The 14,079-nt window shown below is 50.4% G+C and overlaps 1 protein-coding gene across 1 annotated transcript in view; it reads left to right on the top strand.

Annotated features, from left to right (window-relative positions):
* The window catches only part of Slx9 (SLX9 ribosome biogenesis factor), a 33,340-nt gene that overhangs the window by 7,852 nt on the left and 11,409 nt on the right, over positions 1 to 14,079 (top strand). Inside the window, exons 3-4 of the mRNA XM_087898281.1 lie at positions 7,487 to 7,555; positions 13,679 to 13,826. Coding sequence (XP_087754407.1) covers positions 7,487 to 7,555; positions 13,679 to 13,826 — 217 coding nt within the window. The remainder of the gene's footprint in view (positions 1 to 7,486; positions 7,556 to 13,678; positions 13,827 to 14,079) is intronic.

The following is a 14,079-nucleotide window of genomic DNA, read 5'->3' as shown; positions in this document are numbered from 1 at the left end:
ACCTCCTGCCCAAGGAGGAGGGGTGAGACTGATCCAGAGATCTCTCCCCAACCCCAGCCAATAAACCCAGCTTTGTCCTGTGGGCTAAAGGGTCTTCTGTGGGATCCAGAACCCCCATGTGAAGTGGTTTATGGCTCCCCTGCCTGCTCTTTTGGCTGGCAGACACCAGTGAGCATCTTCCTCCCACCCTGTCTTCACATGGTGTGTTACCTGCTCTTTAGTCAGCTGGAGCTGTGCAGTGAGCCTGGGCATGGCACCACCTAGTGCATGGTCGTGATGCGCTGTCTGCCATCTGCCTTTACTGACCTTGGGCATGTCACTAAAACTTGATATCGTGCTATCTGGAGGAGACAGCCCACAAGAACATTTTTGAATTTGATTTCCGGTTCTCTGTCCCCTCACTGTTGCAGAAAGTAAGCTCAGTCCATTTCCAGACTATCTTCTGGGTTCTGAATTCTGTCTCCTAGAGGTGGGCAGGATGGGGCAGAGGAGAGCCAGGGTGGGGGCAGGAGCGCCTGGAATGAAGGCTGTGAAAAGTGTGTGAACAGCACTGTCAGTGGCCCTTGGTCAGAGTGCTGCTAGGCGCAAAGGCCCTCGGAGTTGTGGGGAGCACGTCGTTAGGAGCTCTAGACTGGGTGAAGTGGCTGCAGAGCTGGCATGCAGGAAACCCAGAGTGCACACTTGTGGTCATTCTCAGGTATCTTGACAGGTTCCAGAGCTCAGGTGGCTGTATCTTTTTAGACCCTCAGCCTCCCCGAGGCTGAGCAGAATGAGTGAATGTGACTTTGCAGGGTCCCCCCCTTCTGAGTGTTAGTCCTTTGTGTACTCATATTCTGGTCAGCAGAGGGCAGCAAAGCTTCATTTCCTTCTTAGGTCCTGGACTAGATAGAGGACCCGCTGGAAGCCAGTTCCTGGTGCATACAGAACCTGAGGCGGATGAGAGTTTCTTCAGGAATTTGTTTACTAGATGGCTGTGAATTCAGGGCTAGGACAGGACCCATAGGGCACACTCTTCACTTTTTCCTACTCAGCTCCCAGGCTTAGCAGAAGCACAGCCCAGTGAGCTGTGGGGAGGAGCTGAGAAGCCAGTCACAGTGTGAGTTGACCCTGCCTGCAGTGTCCTGTGAGTGTAAGAGCAGGAGGGGAGGCACTCGCTCCTCAAAGTACTCTCTGTGGGGTACTAGGCTGACAAAGTGGTGTATGGATCTTGTTGAGATACCAAATCAGGGTTGGCAGGACCTGTGACTGTTGCCGTGTGTCCCTTCCAGTGGCATTTCTTGGGTCCTCCATTACCTAGTTGTGGAGTGTGATGTGGAAGTGTTTGTTTGCGCCAGCAGGGAGCCAGCTAGGGCTAGGCTCTGGCCTACCCATTGCCACTTTCTTCCTGCAGCTTTAGTTTATCTATCTATCTATCTATTTTAATTTTTTTGTTTTCGTTTTTTCGAGACAGTGTTTCTCTAGCTTTGGAGCCTGTCCTGGAACTAGCTCTTGTAGACCGACTGGCCTCGAACTCACAGAGATCTGCCTGCCTCTGCCTCCCAAGTGCTGGGATTAAAGGCGTGCGCCACCGCCCGGCTGGTTTATATGGTGCCAGGACCTATCAGGTTATCTTTTCAGAGCCTGAGCATAGAGGCCGGCCTAAGTTGGTAATAAAGTAACTTGTGACAGTGACTGGAACATGTTCCCAATAGCATGACAGGGGGCACTTTCATCAGACTAAAGGTACCTGTTGGATTTGAGGCCTATAACCTGCTCAAGCGTATAATAAGAACGTGTAGTAGAAGGTTAGGCTCATAGGACAGCTTCACTTCCTGGGTGCTTCCTGTGCTCTGTGGTGGACCATGTTAAGTGCCCACCTCTACCCAGTAGAGACTGCCATCTGCGGTAGTGTTGAAGCCCAGGTCTGCATCTCTAGGCCCCAGGAAATGGGATCTGTTGTGTGGAGCTCTTGGGGTTCTGGCATACTTGGTCTTGAGAGACAAGGGAGGATAGTTGCTGGAGGCCTGGCTCTCTAAGCATGGAGCCAGCCTTGGGGACTGTTGCCACCCTGTGGCAGAGACTTGACCATCAGGGCACAACCTCTACCTGGGGTTGTATGAGAAGAGACTCATAACCAAGAAACATCAGCAGAGATACCTGGTCCTACCTTGAGGTGACCCACTGAACCTGGTCCTGTGTGGGTCCTGTATGTGATGTCATGTTAACTCTCCCCGTGTTCACAGGGAACCTGCCACATTCTCTGTGGTCTCTTTGGAGCCGCATGCCCATTTGCTTTCCCTAGTCCTTTAGCCTGTGCGATCTCAGAGTGCCCTCACTGTGCTTTGTCCCAGGCCGGCCCACCTGATGACATCATTTCTTCCTAGTCGCTGATGAGATGGCCTGATGGCTCTTGTTTGGGACCCAAAGATTCAGGAGCTCTTCTGTCCCTGTAGATTGCCCCTAGTTGCTTCAAAACCCTCTCGGGAGAGGAACCCTGTGCCTACCACCAATCTTACACCAGGGTACAGGATACTGGAGGCTGCTTGGCTCTTTGGGGGTGTCTATACCCTATTTGGGGTGTTGTGTTTTAGACACTTGTTTGCCTGGGGAGTACAGACAAGAGTGGATGTTGTCTGAGCACATGGGGTGCTGTTTCTAGGCCCAGTTCCATGGACCAAGTAGCTGGGGCTATTTTGGGTCCTCGGCATCTTTCTGCTGTTTGTGGAGCTTGAAGGGCAGTGCTCTGCCAAGGCTTTCCGCTCCTCTCTCCCATCTCCCACCAGTAGCAAGGCTGGAGGGCAGCTGGAGGTACTGAGATAAAACTTTGTGGGGCGAACGAGAAGTAGAAAGGCTTTTGTGTGCTCTGTGCAGATGTCACCCTATGGTTAGCAGCTCCTGTCCTGTTATTGGGCTCTGCCTTTGATCCGGCTGCCTCCCTTCGGACACCCTTGTCCTGTGCATTTCCCACATTCTACACAGAGATGCTGTCTCTTTAGGGCCTTGGCAGCCCCAGTGACTCCGTAGGGTTTTCGTGGCCCATTGCTACCCAGATGCCTTCTTGAGCCACTGCCCCTCTCCACAGTCAGGAAGCAGAGGGTGGTAAATGTTCAACTCACATTCTCTTTTTCTGCAGTCTGGGACTCCAGCCTGGTACTACCTGTATTTAGGGTAGTTCTTCCTGCTTCAGTTAACCTCATCTAGATGATCCAGATAGCCCCACATGAAGCCCTTCCTCCTTTTTAAAATTTATTATTGTTGTGATGTTGCTGATGTGTGTACAGTATGTGCATATATATGCACATATGTGCAAGTACATGAGCCACCTCATATGTTTGGAGGTCATACAACAGCCTGAGGGAGTTGACTGTTGCTGTCTGCTGTGGGACCCAGGGTTTGAACTCAGATTGCAGGCTTACACAGCAAGCACTGTCATTGCCTGAGCTATCCAGCTGCTTCCTTTTTAAACAGTCTCACCCCAGTCCACACTGACCTTGAACTCACGAACGACAGTCTTCTTGCCTCGGCCTCTCCAGTGCTGCTTATCTCAGCTGTTCTGTCACAGAAGTGAAAAACTGTCCCTCTCTCTGGGTGCTGTGGGTACTGAGCCGCCCAGGAGGACCAGGAGGTGGCATCTCCGTCTCATGCTGGGAAGGGCCAACGTTGTTGCTGCTCTGGTCCTTCCTGTCTGTCCAGTCCTCTTGCTTTCAGCCCAGTCAGTGGTGATTGGTTTAGGTCTCAACTGTGTTGCAAGCTTTATTTTAAACATTTTACTTCTCCTTGAGGGTAAGCTGTAGAGGGAGTCGCGATTCTGCAGTTAGACCTAGCTTGGCACCTGCTCCGAGTTCCGGTTCTCTGGTAAGGAAGCTCGAGCCGAGATGTCCTGCCCCTGTATGGCCATCACTGCTGTCACTTTGTCACTCTTCAGAAGTGCTTCTGGGCCCTGTCTCCTTCCCTCAGAGTGTGAGGGCTGCAGCCGGTGCTGTGACAGGCTGTCGACAGGGAGAAGCCTAGGAGCAGCCACACTTCAAAGCCCTGCTGTCCTGGCCACAGCTAGGGCTGAGCTGCTGTTCCTGTCACAGCAGCTCCTGGGAAGCTCTCTCTGTTCAGGCAGCAGTGGCAGCTCATTCTGTTCCATTCTAGCCTGCACGGGCCAGCTCATCATGGAGGCTGCCCATATGTGTCTGGTTGCTGCCTGTTTTAGGCCTGTCTTTCTGCCCACAGGGAGTAACCGTCAGCCTGTGCAGAGTCCAGTGAAGCGAGGAGGAGCGTCAGTGCCAAGGGCGGCGGGACCCCGAGGGCTGTGTCAGGGCTTCAGCTTCTGCATGACCTCAGCATTCCAAACGCTTTGCATCTGCGAGAACAGCCTGTTCGGTTCTGTTTCTCTGGAGCCATGGAGGGCTAAGAGGGTCACATTCTAGCTAGCATTCTCGGTAGCCTGCTCCAGCATCCTGCTTTCTGTGTGGTGCTAGGCCTGTTAATGCTTGGGCCGGTCTCCACTGACCTTGGGTGTTATTTTTACTTTAGAGTAATTGCAGAATTACAGAAAGTTGAAAGAATCATCTAAAGAGAATTACTTCCTGCCTCCTGGGATGTCTTACCATTGGGCACATTGCCCCCCCTCCCTACTATGCTAGGCTCATTTTTCTTACAAGTTTCCCTGCACCCTAGATAACCCCCAAGTCCTACCCCAGCTTGACATCCCACCTTTAGGCCTTGCTGTCACCCCCCTTGTGGTTTGACATTGCATCCAGTCATGTGACACCTGCCTAGGTATGGTGCTAAGGCACACTGAAGTTCAGTAGAGTGCATTGGATGCTCCTTCATTAGACCAACAGGAGGAGCAGCTACTGAACCCTGGGCCCTCTTACCCCCTCCCCATAGCCCCCATCTCAGACCAAGCTGTGCAGCCCCAGCCCTCTCTTCTAGTGGGAAATGAGTAATTAGGGGTGGAAAGCTGAGGACAGGTCAGCTCCAGGCTGGAAGCAGGGGCACAGGGCTCCAGCACTTTGCCTGTGACTGTGGTAGGACCTGAGTCACCAGCCGCTGGGGCTCTGTCCCTGGTCCCTTCACGGAGACTGAAGCAGCTTAATAGGGTCTCCAGTTTCTCACGACAGGACTTGTCTCTTGTTTATCCTTAAACATGGCAGCTTCTCTTTTGTACTATTCGGAAACATCTACGTGGGTAAGATGTCAGGAGACATGGTCTTAGGAGCATGTGTTGTCTCCGGGGAAGTCATTAAGGCCGAGGGCACGGACCATCCTTGTGTTGTTCTGGAGCAGACTAGCAGCGGAGATAGCAGCGAACCGACCCCCTTCACCCTCCAGTCCTGGTGTTTCCTTCAAATGGGGTTCCAGGGTTATTTCATAGACTTATACATCTCACTGAGAGGCCATGCCTCCCAGCTGCTTGAGGATGTGGGGCTCTGGAGGCCCAGTAACCAGTTTTTTTGTTTGGTTTGCCTTCCATGCTTCGTCCTCCTTATTCACTATAGGCAGGAGGTGCTGCACCGGCCGGGTGGTGACCCTGGCTGGCTCCAGCTGTCCTGAGAGTGGGCTGTGAGCATTCTCAGAGAAGAGGGAGCCCTGCTGGCAGTGCTCTCATTGTTCTCGGTGCTTTCTGCTCACACAGCCTGGTCGTCTCTGTTCCACAGTCAGCCAACTTCTGGTTAATTGGGTGGGTCTAACTGATGTTACCACAGAGCATGCAATGGTGACCCTTGGTTTTCTCCTTTGAAAAATGGGGCCATGTCATCTGGTTCCTGGTGGAGATATAGCCTGTGTTCTTAAATGTCCCAAGGCAAATGAACATTCAGCCACAGAGAAGTCCTCTGCCTGGCTGGTTGCTCTTCATCATTTCTGAGAAGATGGTCTTGTCTGGCAGTACCACAGACCCAGTGTCTTAAATGTGTATTGTCTCAGTGGTTTTGGAGGCTAGAACTGCGAGATCCAGTTGTGACAAGGAAGCCTTGGTTCTCCTGGTCCTCCTTGGCTGGCAGATGGTGTCTTCTCTGTGTTGCCTTCCCTTTGAGTGCACCTGTCTCATGGTCCTCATATGAATACCAGTCAGTAAGATTAGGGCCATGACCTCATTTGTGAAGGGGATCTTGTTCTACTTAAACTGCCTTTGTATGTGAACCCTGTTCCTTTAAAAAATGATTTTGTTTGTTTTTTTTTATTTGTGTTAGTATTTTGCCTGCATATATGTGTAAGTAAAGACTGTTCTTTGGCTGTCCAGCCTCCCAGACCCAAATAATCACACAAAAACTATATTAATTACAACACTGCTTGGCTGATAGCTTAGGTGTATTCCTAGCTAGCTCATCTCTTGCATCTTAAATTAATATCTATTATCTGTGTATCATGACGAGGCTGTGGCCTACCAGTAAGTTTCTGGTGTCTTTCTCCTTCTGCAGCTACATGGTGTGGTCTCCTTGACTCCACCTACTCTCTCTCTCTCTGTCTCTATTCAGATTTCCCTGCCTGGCTTAGCTCTGCTATGTCATTGGCCGAAACAGCTTATTCAGGAACTCGATGCAGCTGGTCACATTACACCCACAGTCAAGAGCTGAGAGCTATGAAGCGATGCAAGCATGCTATGCGGAGCTCGCCCTCTTTTCCTTTCGTTCAGTCTGGGGCTTAGCCCGTGCAGTGGTGCACCCGTATTCACAGTGGACCTTCCCATCTCAATCCAATTAAGGAAATTCCTTACAGGCAAACATGATCTAGATGATTCTCATTGAGACCACCTTCCCAGTATGTCCAGTTGACATTCAGAACTACACATCACTCCCTGTCTCCAAAGATAGTCATACTGCTTTTCCTTCTGAAAAAATATTTTGAAACAAGGTCTTGCTTTGTAGCTGAAATTTACATTGTAGCCCAAGCTGGCCTCAAATTTATGGCAGTTCTCCTCCCTCAGCCTCCTGAGTGCTAGGATTATAATAGGCATGAACTTCCATGCCTGGCCGCCTGCCATTCCATTCTAAAGAACCAAGAGTTAGTTAGCACTGTAGCACATGGACTTGGAACACAGTCCAGCCCTTACAGTAGGGATGTACCAGCACACCATAGCGGGTTATCTGAGGCCAGCAGCACAAGGAGGAGAGGATAAAGCCAGGCAGGCGAAGCTACCACCAGTAAAGACAGGGTGGAGAGCCAGAGACGAGAGGCTGCAGGCTGGTGTATGGTGATGGGAGGTCTCCGGGGGACTTTGTTCTCAGGTTTTCTGTCCTAATGCTGGCAAGCAAGGTGGAGGTATGTCATGCCTAGGACCTGGTTGACACCAAGGCAACCTCACATTACCCCAAATAGACTGGGGGCCCAGCCGAGCTTGGAGAGCCTTACAGCCTTGTTCCAACATAGGGGTCCCCTGCTATATGGAGCCTTGAGGCTGAGGGTGTAGGACTGTTCTTCACTTGGGCATGTTTAACCTCTGCAGGGATGGAGGGACCTGGGCTGAAAGACTCTGTCTGACCTCACTAATTACTCATATGTTCTCTCTCCTCAGGTACAGAGCCAAAGACCATTTTGCCCAAGAAGGAAAAACTGAGGCTTCGCCATGAGCGGTGGCTACAGAGTAAGTTCATATCGTCATCTTGTGAATTAGTCAAACTTGTCTTGTCCTCATTCAGACACCCGTGCCACATGGCTGGACTTCCGCCCCATGGATGTTGGTCATGTCCTTGTCCTCACAGCCCCTGATGGGATCCAGCAGGAGCTCACTAGGAAGCCTTAGCAGCAGTCAGTCACTGGCTTCTCTCGGCCACATAGAGGGAGTCGGCAACAGGACAGCATGAGGTGGTTTGTCCCCAGAGTGAACATAGACCCACAGTGTGAGCTTACTGCAACCTCCTTGCTTCCTCTTCTGTAGAACACCATCTTGAAAGTTGTTCTCTGTCCCTTTGGATACAGGGTCTGTTTGGGACACCACAATGAAAGCTTTAACTACAGAGGTGACACGTATATCTACGGGGTCAAAACCCCACAGAGGTTAGGCCTGCCTGTGGGTCCTTCCAGGTCTGGCTGAGGATGGAGTCCTACTGCCCAGGCTGGCTTAACTTTCCCGGGTAGGCGAAGCTGACTTTGAACTCCTGGTCTCCGTGCCCCTGTCATGCAGCTGAAGGTCTGCGGGAGTACAGCAGCTCTCCTGGCCTGTCTGGGGTTGGGTTTGGTCTCAGTCTTCGTCAGGCATCTGGAGCAGATGGAGCAGCTCTCCCTCGCTCCCTTCCTGTACTAGGTAGTTATTTTTCCCATAATGTTGATTATGTGTGACTTTTCCTAAGTGTTTTCTTGTGTTTACTTGAAAATTGTATAGAATGCTTTGTAAGTTATTTTTCTTAGCTGTTATCTTTTTAGTGTGATTCTGCCAACTTTAGGAGTTAATTTGGAGTATTTTCATTTTTATATACTTGCATGTTTAAATATGACTTACCTTATTTTTTCTTGAAAATAAGCTAATATTTCTCTTTTTTTTTCTTGAAAACTTTAAAGAAAAGGGTGGTTTTTTGGAAGCAGTGTTTATAGGAATTGATCGATTTCCTTAGAGATTCCTAGCTTCCTATTTTGTTACTTTATAGATGGCTTTAAAAGAAATAGGCTGTCTCTTCACTTTCTCACAATTTCTAGCAAAAGGTTGTGCAGTATGTTCTCTGTGGAGCAGTAAATGCTGAGGCTTCAACTGTAGGACCTGACCGTGTCAGAGGTGTGCTTCTTTGCTGTGGAACCTTTTGTTCCTGTGGTTGATCCATTTGATTGCTCATGATTTCTTCAAAGATAGTCTAATTTAATCAGATCTCAGACATTATTCACAAGAGGCTGTGTGTTGCTTCTTCCTTCCTCTGTCCCCCTGCCCCCAAATCCTTCTCCAGTGCTGGGGATTGAACGTAGGGTCTTTCTTATGCTAAACAAATGTACCACTGAGCTACATCTCCAGCCCTGCTTTCTCATTAGGTATCTTCTGTGTATGTCTGCTTGGCGTGCATGCCTACAGAGGTCAAAAGAAGGTATCAGATCTCCTGGGACTGGAGCTGTAGTCGGTTGTGAGCCACACTGTGGGTGCTGGGAGTTGAACCTAGGTCCTCAGAGCTGTTACCTGCTGAGTTTGTCTTGTCGTTTGTATCTGTGTTCTGCTGTTTCTGCTTAGATTCATTAAGAGGCTTCATCTCTAGTCTGAGAATCCTGGCTACTAATCACTAGTCCAATTGTCTTCTCTGCGCTGTTAGCTCCTGTCTGACTCTCTGGCCCTGAGCACAGCGGCAGCTGCATCTTCAGTTAGCACTGTACTTCTTTATCTCACAACCGTTCATTGGTCCATTCCTGTCTACGCTTCAGCATCTCAGTGCGTTTCGAAGCGAGTTAGGAGCATTTGTATACCTGCCCACAAATAGGTCGGCTAGCGTTTAGCCTGTTCTCTTGTGAGGAGTGTGTTCACCAAGCACAACAGTGACTTCTGACAGCTGTGTCTGCTACCTGACTGCCCAGGGTGAGGTGCCATGTCCAGTGTGTCTGTGGTTGGGTTTGCAGTTGTCTCCTGAGAGTGCTCTCACACAGGCCATGTTCTGCCTTCCTGCCATGCCGCACTGCTCGTGGCAGTGGTCAGCCCTATGGCTGAGAGACATCCCACTGTTTGTGTCCATCATTGCTGCCCTGTGGTGTTGATGGATATCTGCCTTCCCATCTTGTCGAGTAAGGCTGTGTGAGCATTTGTTCCAGTCTTTCTGTGGACATGTTTTTATTCCTCTTATGTAAATACTCAGGAATGGAATGTGGGTCATAGGGCAGGTGTATGTTTCGTTTTATAAGCAACTACCAGACATTCTTCTGAAGCAGCCGCTCATGTGCCCCCTCTAGCAGCATGAGAGTTGCGGTGGCCACACAGCCGTGCTGACCAGTCTTCAGTCATGTACCTGGAGACATGGGCTAACACTCGTGGACTGCTGGTCTTCGTTCTGTGGAACAGTGCTGTCGTGGGTACATCTCCCTTGCAGTTCATCCTCAGTGAGGTTCATTTTTCTCTAGCTGCTCTGTGTTTTTATTATTGAGCTTGGGGGCCCTCTCTGTGCCGGGAACCTGCTGCCTTTGCTAGCTGTGTGTGCTGGCATCCGCTGGCTCCGGTCTGCTGTGCTGTACTGGGGACCTGCTGTCCCTGATCAGCTGTGTGTTTGGGAGACCTGCTCGTCCTGGTCAGCCATGTGTGCAGTATTCCTTGCAGACTGTCTTGCCCATTTAGTATCTTAACTTTTTTTTTTTTTTCTTTTTTGAGGGAGGACTTCTCTATGGTCTTGACTGTTCTGGAGCTCTCTCTGTATCTCAGGCTGGTCTTGAACTCAGAGATCTACCTGCCTCTGCCTCCTGGGTGCTGGGACTAAAGGCATGTGCCACCACTGCCTGCCTTTTTTTTTTTTAACTGCAAGAGTTTAATTTTAAAAAGATCTAACTCATATTTCTTTTTCCATAGGGTTATCATGTGTTTTGTTTAGTTTAAGAAAGCCTTGCCTAGGTTGATCTCTGTGAGTTCGAGGTCAGCCCGGTCTACATAGTGAGTTCCAGGCCAGCCAGTACTGTGTAATAGACTCTGTGTCACAAACAAACCAACCCCAAAGAGCACCTAACCTGAAGTCATGGAGATGCTTGTTTTGAAGGAGCTGGAACCTAGCTAGTCCTTAGGTGTGGTCCCTTAGAAGTGGTGTCTGTCTGCTGTGAATTGGTGGGTCACCACAGTCTGATGCAGACTGTTTTCCTCTTTGGATTGTTGTTTTGAGAGTCTTGTGGCTTTGCTCCGTTCCATGCTCTGCTGTGGCTCGTGATCACCATAGTTCAAGCAGGCGGACACAGGTTTCCTCTGCTCCTTTGTCCTAGGTTGCTCTGGGTGTTCTTGATGATCAGCATGGCCATTTTATTTTACTGTTTCTTTTTCAGTCTCTGTAAAGACAACGGTTTAGCAGGATTGTGACTGGGGTCGCATTGAGTCTGTTGGTCACCTTCAGGAGGGTTTGCCACCAGCACTGAATCAAGTGCTGAATCACGATATTCCTCATCATTGCTATTAGCTCCCTTAATTTCCATTATCAGTGTAATAGATGTTTTGTGTGTGTGTGTGTGTGTGTGTGTGTGTGTGTGTGTGCGCGCGCGCGTGCGCTGTTTTGGACAAACTTCTAAAAGTTGTAAAAGTACACTTTTTTTGTTTTGTTTTGTTTTTAAATAACCTTTTATTTTGTGATCTTGCTAAGGTCACATCTTGGGGTTGGTAGCTACACACACTAGACCCTCTGGGACCTGTAACAATACCTCTCATGGCTACCACTGTGCGGAACTGTCCCAAACTTTATCTTTGTCCTGTCCCTCCCTCCCTTTTGTTCCACTTGGCCTGTTGACTTAACCTCCCCAGTGCCAGACCCCTGAGGAATGGTCTCCCTCCCTGGAATGAGGAAGCATGGTCTGATGATGGCCCTTCACACTGTGGCCTGCTCAGACTCTCCTGCTTCCGGTGTCCTCCAGGACTGCACTTCTCACTACCCACAGCTAACTCCCACTTCACGCGCCCATCTGAGGCTCGGCAGCTCAGTAGTTGCATCTCACAGCTGGGATTTCCTTCCCTGGGTTCCCTGTGTTTGGGCTTTTGCTGGTTCTCTACTTACTTAGAGTCTCAAGTAGCTCATCCTCCGGGTCAGGGAGTGAGGGGCAGCAGCAGCTGTGGCCACTGCTCTGTCTTTGTCTGGACTGTGCTCTGGACTCCATTCTTGTTTATTTTGAGGGTTAGTAGTACTCACTTTCTGCTTTCCTGCTTGTTCTGCTGAAATAATGTTTTGTTCACTGTGAGATTTTCATATTTGGAGACGGGGTCTTGAATATCCTGGACTGTCCTGGAAACTGAACTTCTTACCCTCCTGTCTCTGGCACTTGAGGGTTTTGTTTTGTTTTGTTTTGTTTTGTTTGTGTAAGAATAGGATTTAGATTAATTTCCCAGCTCAGTTTGGTTAAAGTCCAATTGCAGTGTGGGGTAGGGATTGAGACATCCACCTTGACCCCCACCATTTCCACTTCTCCCACCTCTGTCGCCCTGCCTCACTGGTAGCAGTGAGCTGCCAGATGGGAGTGAGCGCCAGGAGACTGCGGTTGGCCCCATCTTGTTGAGCTCAGTAGAAATGAGATATTTACTATCTTTGATCTGTTTATGGATTCATTGTATCTTTTACCATGAGTAGATAGTGAGTTTTACCACATCTCTTCTGGCACATCCAGGGTTTTTTCCTTTTAGCCAGCATTACCATGGTTCATTGTGGGTTCCAACAACTTCCAGACACCAAACTATCCTTGCATGCCCTGGGTTGCCCTGTTTGGGCATCTCTGGCTTGGATTTGCTTGTGTGTGTTAGGGCTCCATGTCTTTCTCAGCTTCGCTCTTCTTTCTCTGGGTCTGCCAGGTATGTGTAAGAGGGTGGCCCCTAGCACTTCTTTCTGCTAGGGAAGTTCAGCCCCCAAACTTTGGCTCAGGGGAGAGGGGCGGGTGTGATGGGGTGCTAAGTGAATTGTTTACTCTGTTCCAGCTAGCCTGAAAAAAAAAAAACCACCAGATTGTCGCTTTATAAATCCACCAAGTCTCTCTGGCTGCGGGCTGCGTTGGGCAGAGGGCTTGGAGGACTGTCTGCCTCAGGGTGAAGTGATAGCCCCTGCTGTGTTGGACCTGCCTGGGGGGGTCAGGTTGGGCCTCTCTGACCTGCCTGGGGAGAGGCATCTTCCCAGCTGGAGTAGGTGGCAGAGGTGCCTCTACCTTTCTAAGAGGGAAGCTGCTGGTGGCCTCACTCCTCTGTTAGGGCCAGCATGTGTTTGAAGTGTCTGACTAAAGGTCCTTGTGTTGCTATGCCACCCAGAGAGAGTGGGGCTTTGTCCCAGAACTGCGTACACCCACAGCCACCTGCAGTAAATAGCAAGTTTAAGCACTTGTCGTATTAGCAATTTGGAATTAAATCCATCTTCTGAAGAAAATCCAATCCCAAGGCTGTGCCCTGCAGTGAACTTTCTCTTCCATTAGTGCTGTGCATGCCACCTGGCCGCCCACCCTGCTCCCTGCTGTTCCCTGGGTTGTCAATTCCTCCCCATGACCCTTGTCCCCATCTTGCAGTCTCAAGGAGGTGTCACATGGTTCTAGATTGCCCAGGATAAAAAGGATATTGTGGTTTCTTAGTAATAGACCTAAGGATATGGAGCTCAGGACTACATCTGCCCACTGCCAGCCACCTGTGTCTGTGTGCCTGGGCCCTGTACTGTAGCCCCCTGTGTCTATGTGCCCACTGTCCCTGAACCAACCTCCCTGTCTGTGTGCCCAGACTCTATGCTGCAGCCCCCTGTCTGTGTGCCCAGACCCAGCACTGTAGGGCCCCTCAGCCCCCTGTCTGTGTGCCTGGGCCCTGCACTGTACCACTTACAGGGGGGGAAGTCCCCTGTGCTGCAGCTCTAAGCTCAAGTCAGCCCTGTAATTAAAGTGTGCCTCTGTGATTAAGAAGAAAAAAATAACTTAGAGCTGCCTCCCCCCAAGTCTTTAGGGGCGCAGAGCTCGTGACAGAGGGGAAACAACACTCTGTTCTGTGGGAACAAGCAGGCCCCAGGATGTATGCATCAGTGGGTGCCTTGGCATTGGTGGCCTTTGGGAGGGTTTCTGGGGAATGGGTTTAATGTGCATGTACTTCTGTCTCTCCCCTCAGAAATTGAAGCCATCAAGCTGGCTGAGCAGAAGCTCAAGGAGGAGCGAAGGCGCAAGGCCACGGTGGTGGTGGGCGACCTGCACCCCCTGAGGGATGCCCTGCCTGAGCTGCAGGAACTGGAGGCCAGTCGACAGCAGCAAACCAGAAGGTGAGTGTCTGGTACTGACCATCTCTTCCAGAGCTGTGGTCAGCCCTGGATCCCCACAGCCCTGGGTTCAGAGGGGAAGGGAGGGATCGATAGCGGTCTTTGAAGGCTCCCATCTCCGCAAGGTGAGTGAGTCAGCACTCAAGCCCCATGGGACCCACAGAGCCTCAGCCTTGGGTGTGGTGGCTGTTATGAAAGGCGCACCCAGACTTACCCTGGTGGCAGCCTGGCTAGCCCATCAGTGTGTTTCCTCGGC

The sequence above is a fragment of the Myodes glareolus genome, chromosome 18, assembly GCF_982192425.1.
Source record: "Myodes glareolus chromosome 18, mMyoGla1.1, whole genome shotgun sequence".
NCBI lineage: Eukaryota > Metazoa > Chordata > Mammalia > Rodentia > Cricetidae > Myodes > Myodes glareolus.
Note: the sequence above shows the minus strand (reverse complement) of the source record. Positions and strands in the feature narration are given on the sequence as shown.